At 40.7% G+C, this 17790-nt stretch overlaps 1 protein-coding gene across 2 annotated transcripts; it reads left to right on the forward strand.

Moving 5' to 3' along the window:
• The first annotated feature begins 1187 nt into the window (after positions 1-1187).
• NKRF (NFKB repressing factor) lies at positions 1188-14876 on the forward strand. 2 transcript variants are annotated; one of them, XM_059049660.2, is made up of 3 exons: positions 1188-1863; positions 10698-10828; positions 11878-14876. In XM_059049660.2, the coding sequence occupies exons 1-3, from the start codon at positions 1598-1600 to the stop codon at positions 13833-13835; spliced, it is 2355 nt and encodes a 784-aa protein (XP_058905643.1). In that variant the 5' UTR covers positions 1188-1597; the 3' UTR covers positions 13836-14876. The 2 variants fall into 2 exon arrangements, with proteins under 2 accessions (XP_058905643.1, XP_066880354.1); XM_067024253.1 differs by lacking the exon at positions 1188-1863 and adding an exon at positions 3069-3138.
• Positions 14877-17790: the final 2914 nt, after the last annotated feature.

A 17790-nucleotide genomic window follows, 5' to 3' on the forward strand; every position in this document is an offset into this window, starting at 1 on the left:
CAGTGATGACTTGAGTTTATGGTCTCTAAGCTTCCTTTCTAGTATCATGTTCTTTGATTTGATGGTTCAAAGACTGTCATCATTTCAATAAACATGAATGCCTATCAGAGTCAAAGACAGCACTCCCTGTGTAATGGGAGAGACAGGCATGGAAATAGATCATTATGAGACAGTGTGAACAATGCTGTAATTTGCTCTTCTCAGTCCAACACATCCCTACACATAAATGTGTCACATAATGAGAAATACATCGTCAAACAAAAGGAGACAGTGGGTCAAAGCTACCTCATCCAACGGTCCTGCTGCCATGGGACATTGAGTTCTGTGCAGGACTATTTCTCGCCACTAACACTGTAATCAGTTCCAGAACAACAGAGAAAACCCAGTTTCTTTTTCCTTTGTATTGACTATACTGAGCACACAGTAGGTGCTGTGTAAATTCCCGCTGACAGACACTCATTTAACTACTTTCATAGCACAGATTGGCAGACAGGGATTGAGGGATCGGGCTGGAGCAGACCCATGGGTCTAGTAATAACGTTTGCCTACAGAGTGATTGAGCCATTTGCTGCTGTGCAGCTTTTAACCCTCTTTTGGGGGCCCCTTTTGCATTTTGTAATATTCTGCACGTTTTAACTTGATACAGTTAATACAGAATTATTTGAAATCGTGATCACTGCTGTGTAAACACGATGCTTGTCAGCAATTGGGATGCAGTATGGATGATAAAAGTGGTTGACTAGAGAAGTGGCGCTGTGGATGATTTTCAAAGTATTTCGTTTTTAGTACTACTTCACAGTAAAATACAAAGCTAATCCTCTGAAGAAAAGGCGCCTCGGAGAGCTGACATTTAAAAAAATAAAAAGGGTAAAATACATTTCAAACCTAAGTCCCTCCCAAAGTACACGGTCCCACTGTCAGAAACCCAGGGAAAAGCGTCAGGCGAGCTACTGCTGCCGAGAATCACCTGTGGGAGTCTTCCAGGGACTTAACAGAACAAGGTTTCCAAGCCTCAGAGAACCTTCCAAAAATCCCCTTCCCGGAGCCCCGCCCCCCGCTTGTTACCATAGTGCGTCAAAGGCCCGTAGTCATCAGAAAAGGGAAAAAAACGTACGTCGCGCGAGACTCTGTGACGGGATTTCGAAGTTAGGGAACAGCCGCGGCGCAAGCGCACTGGCCTCACAACCTCGGGGCTGCACGCGGGTAGGTAGACTAGAGGAAGGGGAGCAAAGCGTGCTGGTGTCTTTTTTTTTTTTCCTTCCCAGTGCAGTGCGTGAGTCTGCGGGTAGCTGGAGGTGCGGAGCGCGGGGCCTGGCTCGGCCTCCCCGGCGCGCGTGTGACTGCGGTGGGTGCCCTCCTCCTGCTCCTCCACGAGTTGGAGGAGTGCAACGGGCGTGCTCCCGGGTTGCCAGGACACAAGCTCGTGCTCGCCTTTTCAAGGGTCGCCCGTCACGCACACATTCCAGTCCCCTGAGAGTTGGTCTTCGCGCCTCGGCGCGCCCCTCCTCACCCGGCCCCTCCCACCGACCCCCGTTCCCGCTCGCTCCTGGTAGCGAGTCGGCTTCATCCCTGGGGTCCCTGCTTGGGGGCGGAGAAGATGGCTGGCGGACGTCTGCTGTTGGGGGGCGACTTCCTGTCGCCGCCGCCGCTGCCCCCCCTCCCGCCGCCGCCGCTGCCGCCCCTCCCGCCGCCCCCGCCCGAGCCAGTGCTGGAGCAGTGGCGCTATAGCCACGAAAGTGACTGGCAGTGGGCTCTGCGGCGCAGCTTCATCTGTCGGCACCTGCACAGCTATCCCGGGGCTGCCCTAGACCAGCTCCTCGCGCTTTCCGCTGCCTGGACCAACCACGTTTTCCTGGGCTGCAGGTGAGGAAGGTGTAAGGGTTGGGTTAGGGACCCGGGTGGTGGGGGGAATCGGCTATGAGGGTCGGGATAGGGACGGGGGGGCGGGTATGGATGAGAGCTTAGAGACTGGAGGTTTGGAGGTGCTGGAGGACTCCAGAGGGCTCACTGTTGGCCTGGGGGGGCGGTTGGCCAAGCTAGGTGGCAGGGGATGATATAACAGCTAGGAGGGTGCGGGTATCGTGGGAGCGGCCCCTCCAGGACCAGGGATGGAGATGAAGAAGCGCCTGGGAGAGGATTATTGAGAGGTGGTCATTGTGATGGTGTTTTTGGAGGGCGTGGGAAATGACGAATAGCAGAACCTCGGACCTGCGTAGGACCTTCCAGGGATGCGGTATCCGCAGAGACTATTCGACAGCTGGGGCTTCGAGGGTCTGTGGGGGGAGGAGAGGGGGACTCTTTGGTTCTAATTCTAGTCTCCTCTTGACTGGCCTCCCTTCCATCCCCGTTAAATTAAACAACACCAGCCCCGCTGCTGGGTTGTACTGTCTTCTCCTGGGGAGGCGGTTTGTATGAGGTCTCTCAGCCGCAGGGCCCGCCTTTCTTGTAGATTTGCGCATTATGTGTATGGACGCAAACAAAGAAATGGATATATCTACTGTAAAAAAGGATTGCCCTCATTTCACCTTAATTGTGATCAGAAGGGTTAACATTTGGCCTCGGGGTGAGGTTTGGGGTATGTGTCCTTTCCCCCCTTTCCTAGAACCTGGTGCGTGTTCTGAACAGGCCTCTTTGAAAGCTCTTTGCATTCAATGGAGACTGCGGTATGGTTCCAACGCATTTTTTTTTTCTCAACAGACTACTTGGACCACTGTCCTACAGAACCCTCAAACAGGCCCTATACTAGACTAAACATTCCTTTGATAGACTAAGAGGCTTCTTTTTTTTTTTGACACTCTTGCCTCACGGTGAATTTTTTTATTAGGAAGGAAGAGAAATTCTGGAAAATGATCAGATCAAATTCAGCCAGTTCAGTTCCAGAAATGACTGTAAATAGGATTGTCTACTGTTAGTGCTTAATTGTTGAACATAGCATCCAGCGTGATACTTTGTTTTGCTTTCATAACACAAATGTGTTTTTTTCTATCTTCTCTAGGTTATTAGTGTAATTTCTGCCTCCAGAGATAATGATTGTTTCACTGGAGGAACTGGTTACAACTGGGGAAGCCTCAGTAATTAATCAAGTCAGATAAATCTAATTGACCTTCACTTGACAATATTGTTCTGGCAGTAGAAAAGGTACCTTTATCCTTTTATCGTAGATCTCCTTAATATCACGGAAGGCCATGGGGAATCTGAATCCTTTAAAAAAAAAAGTTACATAGGTGAGGAGAATAACCATCCTTTGTGTTAATGATAAATCTTACCTTCCCACAAGAATGTAAGCTCCTTTGGGGAAAGGGTTTTTGCTTTCTTGTTCACACCTTTATCCTCAGTGCCTAGAAGAGTGCCTTCTTCATAATAGCTGCTCAATAAATATGTGTGGCATGAACAGATGAATACAGCTTTGTAATGTACAGAATACTTAAAATATGTATCTCATTTAATACAACAACCTTAGAAATTGAGTGGTGTCTCATTTTTACAGCTAAATCAATGGAAGCCAAGAAGTTAAGTGACTTTTCCAAGGTCCCATAGTTGGGGCTGGGACCCAAGTCTTCCAGTGCTCTTTCCACTGAGACACAGCTGCTATAGGGAAGGATGGACCCGGAGTGAAAGCAAGTAACAGACATAAGTCATTATTATCTCTCGGGATTTCATCCCAAGAACAACAGCAGCCTTGAGCATAACTAGGGCATTAAAAACACAAACCGGGCCAGTGATAGTGTTAAAAGCTCAGGCATCCAGAGCACTTGTGTGTGTGCACTCACCCAGGCACATTTGTGTATAGTATATATCAACACGTGTATTGTCATCATGTTGCATTGCAGTTAAGTCAATTCAATCAATACAAGAATTGCTATAACATTATCCAGTAGCTTAACTGAAGAGTAATGTTTGCATTGTACCTGATAACTCAGATATAGGAGAAATGGACAAGGCAATAATGGAAGGTAGGCAGGCTTTATATTAGCTGTCATCTTCAGGTGAGTAAAATCTGTATTCCAGTACTTGTTAATGTCGATGTTGGCAGAGCTCTTGTTTTCTGGTCTATTCTGCTGTGACAGAAGACTCTTCTTTTCTCCCAAGGGAACTGTGGAGTACATGGTGACATAGCCCATTCTAATCTAAAATTGTTAATTTGTTGTTCAAGGCTCATCCCTTGACTTACAGAACAGATTATAAACAGTAGCAAGAAGGGAACTCTTTGCCTTTTGTTTCCCACTCGCAGGACTTTCCGTGTTCTGATTTAGCTGGGGCTGAAATAACTCCTAGGTCAAGGACATCTTTGAAAACTCCTTGATCATAAGACCAAGCCAGGAGGAGCTCAAATGTGCAGGGAAGCAAACCATGTTTCATTCTTTTTGCTGATAGTGGCAATTGTCGGAGAACAAGTTTGAATATCTTCTTGACTATCTGTAACATGTTTCTCAGACTTAAGCAAGCATCAGAGTCACCTGTTAGGCTTGTTAAAACACAGATTGCTGGGCTGCACTCCCAGAGTTTCTGATTCAGTAGGTGTGAGGTGGAACCCCAGAATTTGCATTTCTCACTAATTCCCAGATAATACTGTTGATCAGAAAATGCTCATCCAGGGACTACACTATAAGAACCACTGCCTTATAGGATAAAATAAAGCAATGTTTTCCAGTCTGCTTTTTGATCATTTTTTCCCTCATAGTCTAGGCAATGAGGAAGCCCAAATAGCTGAAATTATTTCTCTTCACTTTTTCTTGTCTGCTTCATAAAAGTAAACAACCTGTCAAGATTTGTTTTCTGTAGGCAATTTCTAAGATACGTCTTGTGGCTAATGAAAACTTAGTGCAGTCTTCTAATCAACTACATCTACAGCACTGACATAATTGTTCATATGAATGCCTAGGGACCTCTGCAGTTTTTACTTAAAATTGTAAATAGTGTATGTATATTTAATAAAGCAGAATGTTTGGTTAACTGGAGCATTAGTTTTCCAATCATTCTTCATCAGTAGTAGTATTAGAAACAATCCTGGCCTAATTACCTTTGATGAGATATTAATTAATAGAGAAAATATACCCTAAAATGAAGTCAGCTTTGCCACCTTGATTATTTGTCTCTTCCTTGTTGGTTGAGATTGGCGTTTGGAAGGTAGATGCTGGCTGGGCTCATGTTGTGAAACTAACCTCGCACATAGTAGGTAGAGTGCATCAGTCACCAGCTAATGAAGTAGGAGTGGGAGCTTTCAAAAGATGTATCAGTGATCTTGGTTTTACGTTATTCACTGACTATGTTAGGAGTCTTAAGAATAGTTTTGCATAAGTAATTTTATACTTGGAAATCCTAATCTTTGCTTAGTTTTCAAACCTCAGCTTTTTTATTTGGACCTAGTAGAGCAGTTTAATAAATTTTTAAAAAATTGAAAGCATCTATTACTGAATATTCATTAAATTTCAGGTGCCATTGTATATCATAAGTATACACCTATATGCACGTGTCTTTTTTCAAGAATGTAAGATTCATGAAGTCAGATGTCTTTGTCCATTAGACATCATCTTTTTGTATGCTAGGTATGGTGGGACAGTTGTGATTTCCTAAAGCTTGGAACGTAGTAAACTATCTTTGGAAACCTTAAAGACTTGCTGGGGCCTTTTGGTTTTCTTTTTTAAGCAGTTACAACCAAATGGGTGAATTAACAGACTTAACTACATAATATGCATGCATCTTAAAATTACTCTATTAGACTTGCCTTACTGACACTTTACATCATGGTCCCACTGTAAGATAGAATACTATATAGCCATTAAAACTCATGTGGTAGTGACATGGAGAGAAAGTTTATGACATAGCAAATTAAGAAAAACAACACCTGCCCCCAGCAGATTACAAATCAACATAGATGATCTGATAGTAATTTTTTTGTGGCGGTGGGGGGACGTGGTATGGGAAGCATAGAAAAAGGAATAAAAAGCAAACCCCAAAATGTTAGTGAAGTTATCAGTGGTTGGGTTTGTAGGTGCTTTTCTTGGTGGATTCTCTAAAATTTCTGGAGTAAAGGTTTTCCATTTAAATCCACTACAAAAAAAAATACACTATGGAAAACTGAGTAATGAAAGCTTTACTGCCTTGGCTTATTTCAAATTTGTGGAACCACTTCTTTATCTCTGGGTAGCTACTCTCTGGAGACTGAAATCCTAGTGGTCTTCATAGTAAAGATTAATGCAAAGATTAATATTTGCATTGTTCTTTGAATAGTCAAGTGTTAGGCACTATACGGTCTGTTCCATTATTTTTTCAGCTGGTTGGGCTTCTTCAGTATTATGACTTCCTAATAAAGGGCTGAGAAGATGACTGTGTTAGCAACTAACACAGAGGTTTATTTTTATAGCCTATGGGTGATGTTGAATTTTGTGGCAGATGTAATGAATAGAGAATAGTAAGTAGGTATAATCATTACTAACTCTGGAAGAAACCTGAGAGAAAAAGTGAATGTGAATGGAGTGGGCCCCAAATGCATCATTCATGCACACTGTATGGCATACATGCCATTTACAGTTGTATACCGTATTTGGAATAAGGCTATAATTTAAGGTCTGGAGAATTTTGACTGGAATTCAAGGTGAGTGGGTTGGTTGTAGTACCAGGTTTGGTCGCAAGAGTGGCAATACCAGTTTAAGATTTGTAGACTTCATCTCACTTTCATAATCTTTTGTTTTCATCACCTTGGAAATTGGACTCCCAAATCTTAATGAAAGCGATATATACAATGTATGACGTTTTAGGCAATGGTTTTTGATATTTAGATAAGAGTAAATACAAATAAAATTACTTCTGGCATTTAAAATACCTGTGCCAGCAGCAGCAGTTATCAGTGGGAAGTGTGGGTTACAACTGGGCTGGCTTCCAGGTAATCTGTCAGTGAAGGCCACCATGTCACTTCTCTGCTTTGCAAGGAAAGACATCTGAAGGGTGTGGAACCTATTGTGTTGAAAATGGAAAATGTTGCCCTCCTTCAAGTTCAGAACCTATTCACGTTAGAGGTGTGCTAGTCACTCATTTTCAGAACTTTCTTGGGGAATTCCCTGGCAGTCCAGTGGCCCCTGGTAGACTGGGAAAGGCTCTGAAGGTAGGAAGGATGAGTAGATCCCCCTGATAACCAAAACTTCACTTGAGCCCATATTTTTGTTTCTCTGCAGGAAATTGATATTCTGTCAAGCTCCAATCTACTTCATAAAGGAGTCCTTTTAAAAATTGTATGTTTGAAAGCTTTTTATTATGGAAAAATCAAACACACAAAAATAGTTTAGTGGACACCCATGTGCCCGTCACTAAACTTCAGCAATTATCAAGTCTGTCATGCTACCCTTCTCATTTCATCTTGCCCCCAGTTTTTTTTTGTGGGAGATAGTGTAGAGTATATTAAAGAAAATCTTGACATCATTTCTTCTGCAAATACTTCAGTATATATCTGTACCGGGTAATTTTTCATAATACCATTATTCATACTCAACAAAGTTGACAATAATTTCTTAAAATCATCCAATGCCTAGTCCATGTTTAATTTTCTGCATTTGTCTCAGGATACCTTTTTACAGTTGGTTTGATTCACAATCCAAACAAGGTCCACGCACATCTGGTTGATCTGTCTCCTTTAACCTATAACCATTCCCTCTCCTTTTATTTCATGCTGTTTATTTGATGAAGAAATGGGCTGTCACATAGTGTTTCCTTCATTATGGATTTGGCTGGCTGTATTCCTTTTTTTAAAAAAATATTTATTTATTTTGGCTGCACCAGCTCTTAGTTGCGGCATGTGGGATCTTTAGTTGCGGCATGCGGGCTCTTAGTTGTGGCATGCATGCGGGCTCTAGTTCCCCGGCTAGGGCCCCCTGCATTGGGAGCGTGGAGTCTTACCCACTGGGCCACCAGGGAAGTCCCTGGCTGGCTGTATGCTTGTGATGGTGTTCAACATGTTTCTAAGAGTTAGGGGCTTGATTAGGTTTGAGTTCAATTATTTGGTGGGCAAGAACACTTTTTAGATCTTTGTCTTGTCATATCACATCAGGGACACAGGTCTGGTTGGTTGTCCAATTTTTAGTGATATTAAGATTATAAAGTTCTCCACCAGCTTTTTCTAATTGAAATTTTTATTGAAATAATTATAGATTCACCTGTAATTGTAGGGGAATAACACAAAGCAATGCCCTGTACTCTTTACCCAGTTCCCCCCAGTGACAACATTTTGCAAAGTAATTGTATCATATCATAACCAGGATAGTGACCTTGTTACAATCCACTGATTCTACACAGATTCCCCCAGTTTTACAAGTATTGGTGTGTGTGTGTGTGTGTGTGTGTGTGTGTGTGTGTTGTGTGTTTAACTCTGTACAGTTTATCACGTGTAGTAGTGTATCCACTACCACAGTCAAGATATTGAACAGTTCCAGTACCACAAGGATCCCTCATGTTGCCCTTTTATAACCACAGCCATCTCCCTCCCACTCATACACAATATTGTGTGTATCAATAGTTTTTTTCCTTTTTATTGCTGAGCAGTGTTCCGTGATGTGTGGTACCAGAGTTTAACCACCTGTTGAAAGACATCTGGGCTGATTGCAGTTTGGGGTTGTTACAAATAAAGCTGTTTTGAACATTTGTGTACAGTTTTTTTGTGTGTAAACATAAGCTTTTATTTCTCTGAGATAAATGCCCAAAAGTGCGGTTGCAAGATTGTGACGTAATTGCATGTTTAATTTTATAAGAAACTTCCAAGTTGTTTCCCAGGGTGTCCATACCATTTTACATTCCCACCAGCAATGTACGGGTGATCCAGTTTTTCTGCATTCTTGTCAGCATTTAGTGTTGTCACTATTTTTCACTTTAGCCACTCTGATAGGTAATGGAGTGATATCTCATTGTGGTTTTAAATTGCATTTCTTTGGTGGCTAATGATGTTGAACATCTTTTTGTGTGCTTATTTGCAATCTGTATATCCTCTTTGGTGAAATGTTCTGTTTATATCTTTTGTTCATTTATATGTATGTGTACACATATATGTGTACATACGCACATTATATATGTATATATCTTACTGTTGCATTTTGAGAGGTCTTTATACTATATACTAATCTTTTGTCAAGTGTGTGGTTTGCAAATGTTTTCTTGCAGTCTGTAGCTTGTCTTTTCATCCTCTTCATGGGGTCTTTTGAGAACAAAAGTTTTTAATTTTGGTGAGGTCCATTTTCGTAACTTTTTCTTTAATGGATCATGCTTTTGGTGTCAAGTGTAAGAACTCTTTGCCTAGCCCTAGATCTTGAAGATTTTGTCCTATGTTTTTTGTAAAAGCTTTTTAGTGTCACATTTCACATTTCAGTTTGTGATGCGTTTCGAGTTAATTTTTATGTAAGGTGTGAGGTTTAGGTTGAGGTTGTTTGTTTGGCTTAAGGATACCCACTTGGTCCAGCACCATTTGATGAAAAGGCTGTCCTTCCACCATTGGATTGCTTTTGCAGCTTTGTCAACAGTTGAGCACATCCGTATGGGTCTATTTCTAGGTTCTTCTCTTTTTTTTCTTTTTTTTTTTTTTGTCTAGGTTCTTCTCCTATCAACTTCTCATCTGATAAGCTTAGCAGCCTTTGATGATCACTTATTGTTGCATTATGGGTCGCAAAATGGTAGTAATCTATCATTCCTTCATTTATTAGCTGGAATGCTTTTGTAAAAGAGATTTTCCTCATCAACTCTCTAGATTCTCTGAGGTATAGTCCGTACAGGAAAATGCCAGATAAATGCTTGCTTTCTTCCTTTAACATTACCTGTTTTGGGAATAATGATTTGATTCCCTACCATCCTACAAAGGTGACCAATAATGAGTTTGTAAGTATTATTATGAACTAATGGATTTTTAAAATATTTGATGTGTTTCAGTCCACTGTGGTTATTCTTACTGATACTCAAGTTGGCTCACTTCTGAGTCCATTTGACACAACCCCTGAGGTCTTTGGCAGCTTCCTTGTTTCCAGGCACAAAAATATCTCCCAGGTTCACCTTATACATTTCTTGCCCCAGACTTGGATCCAACTGTTTCTCTCAGGACTCTGATTCCTTTTGGTGGGAAGTGATAGAAACCACAATCTGGATGTTATACCCCATCCCTTATTATTTATTTATTTATTTGGTTGCACCAGGTCTTAGTTTCAGCAGGCGCACTCCTTAGTTGCAGCACGTGGGCTTCTTAGTTTCGGACCCTTTAGTTGCGGCATGCATATGGGATCTAGTTCCCCGAGCAGGGATCGAACCCAGGCCCCCTGCATTGGGAGCACGGGGTCTTATCCACTGCGCCACCAGGGAAGTCCCACAACCCACCTCTCATTAACACTCTTAGTACTTCTGTAAATATATTAATGTAATTATTTACATACACTATATATATATATGATAGAGAAAAATTATGAGTTTATATGGATACTTTTAGTTCAAATTAAAGATAAGGTCTTCACCTAAATTTCTTGATTTTTATGTTTGTATGTCTTCTAATGATAGTAACATAATTACTCATTTGATGCATAACTATTTTATGGCAGATTCTTCAGTTTTATAGCCAAGACACTCTGTTGGTAAAGTCCTGTGGGAGCAATTAATTATAAGACAGGTCATCTAGAAACTTTTTCAAAAACTGCATTCTTATCTGTTTTAACTGTAGATTATATTAATTTAAATAGGTACAGCCCACGCTTGATGGAAAAAATTCTCCAAATGGCTGAAGGTATTGATATTGGGGAGATGCCTTCATATGATCTGATGCTGTCCAAACCTTCCAAAGGTCAAAAACGTCACCTCTCAACATGTGATGGTGAGTATACTTATTTCTGGAAGGTGGGATTTGAAGAAACTGTGGCTTTTTTTAAATGATATGAGTGTGGTATATGATTTTAAATAACATTGGTAACTTTGGATCTTACACAAATGTAAAATTTTAACTTTTAGTGTATACATTTTTTTAGGATGCTAAATAGAACTGAAAACTAAGAATACTGAACTCACACTATAATGCTATCCTTGAAGTCCGTGCCATGGAACCTCCCTTTAAATAGAACAACCTTATACTCTAGATCATTTGAGCATCTAAGTAACTAAATCCTCTTGGATGGGTCCAGCGTGGACCAATTTTCTACTAAACAGTGTTATAGGGAGAAAGCTCTAGTGTCTGGTATAGCCTCAACAGAGTTCTTCCATAGCTTTAAATTTGATATCCTCCATAAATCATTAGTTTCCAGCTGTTCTAGAAATAAAATATAGCAAACACCTCTTTGTGCAGAATAGGTCAGAACTAAGATTTTGAAGTTGAAAACCTTTGGGATCTTTTGACAATTTTTTTTTAAATTTGGTTTTTTAGTCACAACTATGTAAAGCACCATCACAGAGTCAGTCACTTCTGGTACAAAAGAGAGGCTTTGTAAATGCCTCTGCTCATCCTCTCTGTTGCATTAGAGCCATCTGTTCCGTTTGCAATCCTTAAGAAGGGAGCTTTTCAGCACAGGTGGTATGAGATCGTAGTGGAACAACCTCTTACTCGGTACACTTCACCTGTGCTTTAACTCATTAGATGCAGAAGCATCTACCAGTCATGCATGGTGGTGACCTGCGTACTCGAGTCAATGGCATATTTTCTATCAAGTCTCTTCCCTTCCACATGGACAGACAGGGAGCATCCCTCCTTATGCTGGAATCTTACATTGATATTTGAGTCCCTTCACCTAAATGACCTGAAGTTTTTGTGATGGGAAGTATCTTGTACCAACAATATAGTTTGCAAAAATAATATGGTTGGTACTATTTTCCTGCTTGGTTCTTTTGAAACATTCCTTTTTTAATGAATTGTAAATTTCACTCATTCTATAGGTCAAAATCCTCCTAAAAAGCAAGCCGGTTCCAAATTCCATGTGAGACCTCGTTTTGAGCCTGTACATTTTGTAGCTAGTAGTTCAAAAGATGAAAGACAGGAAGATCCTTATGGCCCTCAAACAAAAGAGGTAAATGAACAAACACATTTTGCCAGCATGCCAAGAGACATCTACCAAGATTATACTCAAGACTCTTTCAGTATACAAGATGGAAATTCTCAGTATTGTGATTCATCAGGATTTATTTTCACAAAAGACCAGCCTGTAACAGCCAACATGTATTTTGACAGTGGGAACCCTGCCCCCAGCAGCACATCACAGCAGGCAAACTGCCAGTCAGCTCCTGAGCCTTCACCATCACAGACATTTCCTGAGTCAGTGGTAGCCGAGAAGCAGTATTTTATTGAAAAATTAACAGCAACTATCTGGAAGAACCTTTCTAATCCAGAGATGACTTCTGGGTCTGATAAAATCAATTACACATATATGTTAACTCGTTGTATTCAGGCATGTAAGACAAATCCTGAATATATATACGCTCCTTTAAAAGAAATCCCTCCTGCTGACATCCCCAAAAATAAAAAACTTCTAACAGATGGTTATGCTTGTGAAGTTAGATGCCAAAATATCTACTTAACTACAGGTTATGCTGGCAGCAAGAATGGTTCCAGGGATCGTGCTACTGAGCTAGCTGTAAAACTCTTGCAGAAACGTATTGAAGTTAGGGTTGTCCGACGGAAATTCAAGCACACGATTGGAGAGGACCTTGTGGTGTGTCAGATTGGCATGCCTTCATATGAATTTCCGCCAGCTCTGAAACCACCAGAAGAGCTGGTGGTGCTGGCTAAAGATGCTTCTGGGCAGCCGATTTTTAATGCTTCTGCCAAACACTGGACCAATTTTATCCTTACAGAAAATGCAAATGATGCAATTGGTATCCTTAACAATTCTGCCTCATACAACAAAATGTCTGTTGAATACAAATACGAGATGATGCCAAATCGTACATGGCGTTGTCGAGTGTTTTTGCAAGATCACTGCTTAGCTGAAGGTTACGGAACCAAAAAAACAAGTAAACATGCAGCTGCTGACGAGGCTTTGAAAATCCTTCAAAAAACACAACCCACTTACCCATCTGTCAAAAGTTCACAATGCCAAACAGGCTCTTCACCCAGGGGATCTGGGAAGAAGAAAGATATAAAGGATCTCGTAGTTTATGAGAATTCTTCAAATCCTGTGTGCACGCTGAACGACACAGCTCAGTTTAATCGAATGACAGTTGAATATGTCTATGAAAGAATGACAGGACTCCGATGGAAATGCAAGGTGATTCTAGAGAGTGAAGTAATTGCAGAAGCAGTTGGAGTGAAGAAAACTGTCAAATATGAAGCTGCTGGGGAAGCTGTGAAAACCCTCAAAAAGACCCAGCCGACTGTCATTAACAACTTGAAGAAAGGAGCTATTGAAGATGTGATTTCAAGAAATGAAATTCAGGGTCGCTCAGCAGAGGAGGCTTACAAACAGCAAATCAAAGAAGATAACATTGGAAATCAGCTGCTGAGAAAGATGGGTTGGACGGGTGGTGGTTTAGGTAAATCTGGTGAGGGCATTCGGGAGCCAATCTCTGTCAAAGAGCAGCATAAGCGGGAAGGGCTTGGTCTGGACGTAGAGAGGGTAAATAAAATTGCCAAGAGAGATATTGAACAGATTATCAGAAACTACGCCCGCTCGGAGAGCCACACGGATTTAACTTTCTCTACAGAGCTGACTAATGATGAGCGGAAGCAAATACATCAGATTGCCCAGAAGTATGGTCTTAAGAGTAAGTCTCATGGGGTGGGCCACGATAGGTACCTGGTGGTAGGTAGAAAAAGACGGAAGGAGGATTTACTAGACCAGCTGAAACAGGAAGGCCAAGTGGGGCATTACGAGCTTGTGATGCCTCAAGCAAATTGAGATCTTACTAATTTATTTTGTAAATGCCTAATGAGGCAGATTTGTGAATAAAAGAAATGCTACATGTTCTGGTTGCAGAGTCTATTCATTCTTAAGATGTCTCACCTTGTTCATTTCATATAGTGCTTTATTAGATACTGGAACTTGAAGAATTCTGTCCACTTGTATTAGCTTAATCCAGCAGATAATATTGTGCAGTTACTGTTTGTGTCTTTGATATTGCTGTGTCCCTCAGATTTTAGTAGTTTGTACAAAGCAAGAACACATATCCAAATGGAATTTCACCCCGAGAAAGAAATTCCCATTTTAAAGGGCATAGCACAGCAATTTGCAACAATATGTAAAGTTGATATTGACTACAATAAAACTACGGTCTTAATTCCAGACTTAACTGAAAATGTCAGGTCATTTTGTATTATCTATTTTCATCTTTATGTGAAGCCAGTTATAGAATGTTTACTAGTAAATTGTGCTGTACGTGTAAATGTCCTTACCAACTAAATGATGTAAAACTTTCTTAAAGTAATTTTAGTGTTCATTTATTTATAACTTCTACCATGTGGTTTCCAGAATATTGGAAGTGATATACTGTATCTTGTGATATATGAGTGTTAACAAACTCTAGTCTTCATGCTGAGAGAGCACTACTTGAGAGAGCAATTGAAAAGTTCCCAAAACTTTGATTCAGTCTGAAGAAAGGAAGCTGGAACTGTCTGTTCTTGGTGCCTTGCAGAGAGACTCGCAGCAACTCTCCGTTATAGCTTTCACATGATTTGGGTGTATAGCACATCCAAGGTGGCCACAGCTGTGGTGGAGCTTGGTAAAAGACTGAAGATACATTGGTGCTTTGATGAAAAGGTTAGTTGGCTGGTCCCTCTCTCAAAAAGCTTATTTAGCCCCCAAAGCCAACTTTGTAACATATTTAAAACTGCTATTTTCGCTTATTTCTGGAATGTAAAAAAAAAAAAAAAAAAAAAAAAAACCCTATGAAAAGGATTAGTGTATGCTTCCTGAATAAAAAGGAGCCAAAGTTGATCAAAATGGTGGTGTGCTTGTTTCTGGGAAGCAGCCTGGTAGCGACACTTTGGGTCTTTGGCGAAGGGAAGTGGCGTTTGCACAAAATATTTCAACACTTAGAGCACATGTGGACGAACATAATGACTTAGCAGATAGGAACAAGCCAGTCAGCCACCCATCACGTTTTCTCTGGGGACCAACCTGCTGGCTGCAACCAAATCTCAGGCTGTTTACTTTTACGTGATTTTGTTTTTGTATCTCAGATAAATCAAGTGTTAATATTCAGAGATGAATACTGATATTGATAAACACTTCCAGTGACTTCATATTTAGAACAATTAGGTTGTTTACAGTGTCTTAAAACGTTCAGCACCAAACTTGACATGTAATTGGCCCACAATGAACAATTTCCTTTCCCCTCTTATTTTTATTTTACATTAAGAAGCTGTCCATTGTAGTTAAATCAATATTTAAAAAATACAAGGGGATTAACTTTGATGCCTGGACCTCTGTGACTTTTAGTCACCTACAGTGATTAACACCGTTTGTCCTGCAGTATATGGCTTTTCCTAATGTTGGTAGGAAGGGAAATGAGGTGTGCATTTTATTTTGGCACTTAATGTTTTCACAGTGGCAAAGGGAACTAAGCTAAAATGTTTATAGATTTTATAGGATTTTTTTTTTTTTTTTTACCTACAAGTCTCATGCCAACTTTGAGAAGCTGTGGTTCAATTAGTGTTAGAAAAGCCAGGCTTCAACTCTCTTGGGTAAGAGTGGCTTTGGGGATTAAGGAGTGTGAAAACTCATTTCTCTACATTTCTTTCCTCTTCCCAAAATGATTTGGGGGCTGGAGGAGTAGGGTAATGTTACACAAATCTGGTTTATATAAGTTCAATAGAACAGAATATTAATATAGTTAAACTTAAGCTCTGAAATAATGGGGCCAAGTGTATATTTGGTTCTCAATTTGAGAGTCTAGATTTCCTGACTACTTAGATCAGCCTTGGTATAGATGTGGAATTAGGGTGAAGTCATTTAACTCTGCCTGAGAATAAAGAATGTTGAGAAATGGGTTTTGCAAAAATGAGCTGCTGACAGCCCTGCTGTTCTATATTGTCCCCTTTTTGTTGGTTCTTGTATTTTCCTTTTCTTTGAGATGGCAGTCGTTTTAACCCAATAACCTTGCTATAAAACCTGCGCAGCTACATGAGCAGTTTTAAGTTTTATTTGAATCACTTAAATATACTGCGGAACTAACTATGCTTTCAGTTATATATATGTTGATAGCTTTGAGGCTCACGGATCTGTTGTTTAGATTTTTTTCCCTCCCCTTTGATTATAAAACGAATAGAAATTTCCTGCATTCTGTTGGGATTCTTTTTCAAATAGTATACAGTGCGTTCACTGTGCTACGAGTAACTCCTGAAGCTGGAGATCGGTCCTAAAGAAAGGACTTTAATTACAACTTTGGTTCTTCATCATACCCTCTTTGCCACACCAGCACGTGCAGAATTGAAGGTTCAAATTCAATTCTGCCACTTAAAAGGGGACCTCACAAATCTGGTTTATTATTGTTATAAATTATTGTATGCAGGCAGCCTGTGGCATTTGTTTTAAAAAACTGTAAAGAAAAAAGGCAAATTAGCATTAAACTTTGAAATGAATGATTTGTGGTGCCTTTGACCGTGGATATGATGCTTTGGGTGGTCAGCTTGTTGACGCCGTTGTAAGATTTTAAAAGGATTATCCCATGAAAGAGATAGGGAATAGTGTTTCTCAGGAGGTGTACACAAAAAGTATTAAACTTGCACATTCCCAATCTCACCTTAATTTTTTCAAGTAGAAGTAACAGTGTCAATATTTAAGATACCCAGCCACAGGACTTCCCTGGAGGTCCAGTGGTTAAGACTCAGTGCTTTCACTGCCGTGGGCCCGGGTGCAGTCCCTGGTCGGGGAACTAAGATCCCACAAGCTGCACAGTGTGGCAAAAACACACACACAAAAAAACAGAACAACAAAAAGAGATATCCAGCCACAGTAGGATGAAGAAATTTATGTAAAACGAATCTGCCAAATAAAGACCAATTTAATGTCATTCTACTTTGAAGTAGAAATGGACTTAAGAGAAAGTAAGTGCATTTAAGGATGTTGCTTCTAGGTGAAACTAACTAGTTCGCATATGTGTTCAGTGTAGGATGAGCTCCCTCATGTTGAGGCTCCTTTAAGTGCCATGTCTTAGAGGATGAATGGGTACATACACCATAAGGACTTAATTTCAGTTAGCGCCCCCCCCCCCCAAGAAGTGAGTTTCCACAGTCACCGTCCTTGTCTCTTTAAAATGAGATAGATTGCTCCTCAGAAGAAAGAGTTTTGTTTAAACAAGGTAACATTGAGGATACCTGTGCTCCCAAGCTTTACATGAGACTAGCATTTTATTATTTTGTTTTTTTGGATGCGCAGGCTCAGTGGCCATGGCTCACGGGCCCAGCCGCTCGGCGGTATGTGGGATCTTTCTGGACCGGGGCACGAACCCGTGTCCCCTGCATCGGCAGGCGGATTCTCAACCACTGCGCCACCAGGGAAGCCCTATTATTTTGTTTTTTAAGCTAGGGCTTTTTAAAGAGTTGGAATGTCAGGATCAACAAGTTAGATCTTGGTCTCAGGATGCTGGTAAATCTCCAGGTTAATTCTCCCCCCTTACCACAATTTCATTCCCTTGATTGACTATAATATATGCTGAAGTAACTTTGTTTTACCTAATAGATTTACATGCTGTTAGCATGTTTAAAAAAAGCATTGAACACTTATGACTGAAAAGAAAATACGTCCTCTCCAGCAGTATCTACTCTTTTCCCTCTCCCAGAATGTATTTTTGCTTTTACCATAATTTTTTCTTTTAAGGGGGGAAATGAGTAGCTATGAGAGTCCAATAAATTCA

Source organism: Kogia breviceps, chromosome X (genome assembly GCF_026419965.1).
Source record: "Kogia breviceps isolate mKogBre1 chromosome X, mKogBre1 haplotype 1, whole genome shotgun sequence".
In the NCBI taxonomy this organism is placed as follows: domain Eukaryota; kingdom Metazoa; phylum Chordata; class Mammalia; order Artiodactyla; family Physeteridae; genus Kogia; species Kogia breviceps.

Excerpts from the sequence above, each read along its gene's own strand:
- NKRF (XM_059049660.2), top strand. The coding sequence starts at position 1,598 with ATGGCTGGCGGACGTCTGCTGTTGGGGGGCGACTTCCTGTCGCCGCCG. Across the intron at positions 1,864-10,697 it reads CACGTTTTCCTGGGCTGCAG|GTACAGCCCACGCTTGATGG; the intron begins GTGAGGAAGGTG and ends TAATTTAAATAG. Across the intron at positions 10,829-11,877 it reads TCACCTCTCAACATGTGATG|GTCAAAATCCTCCTAAAAAG; the intron begins GTGAGTATACTT and ends CTCATTCTATAG.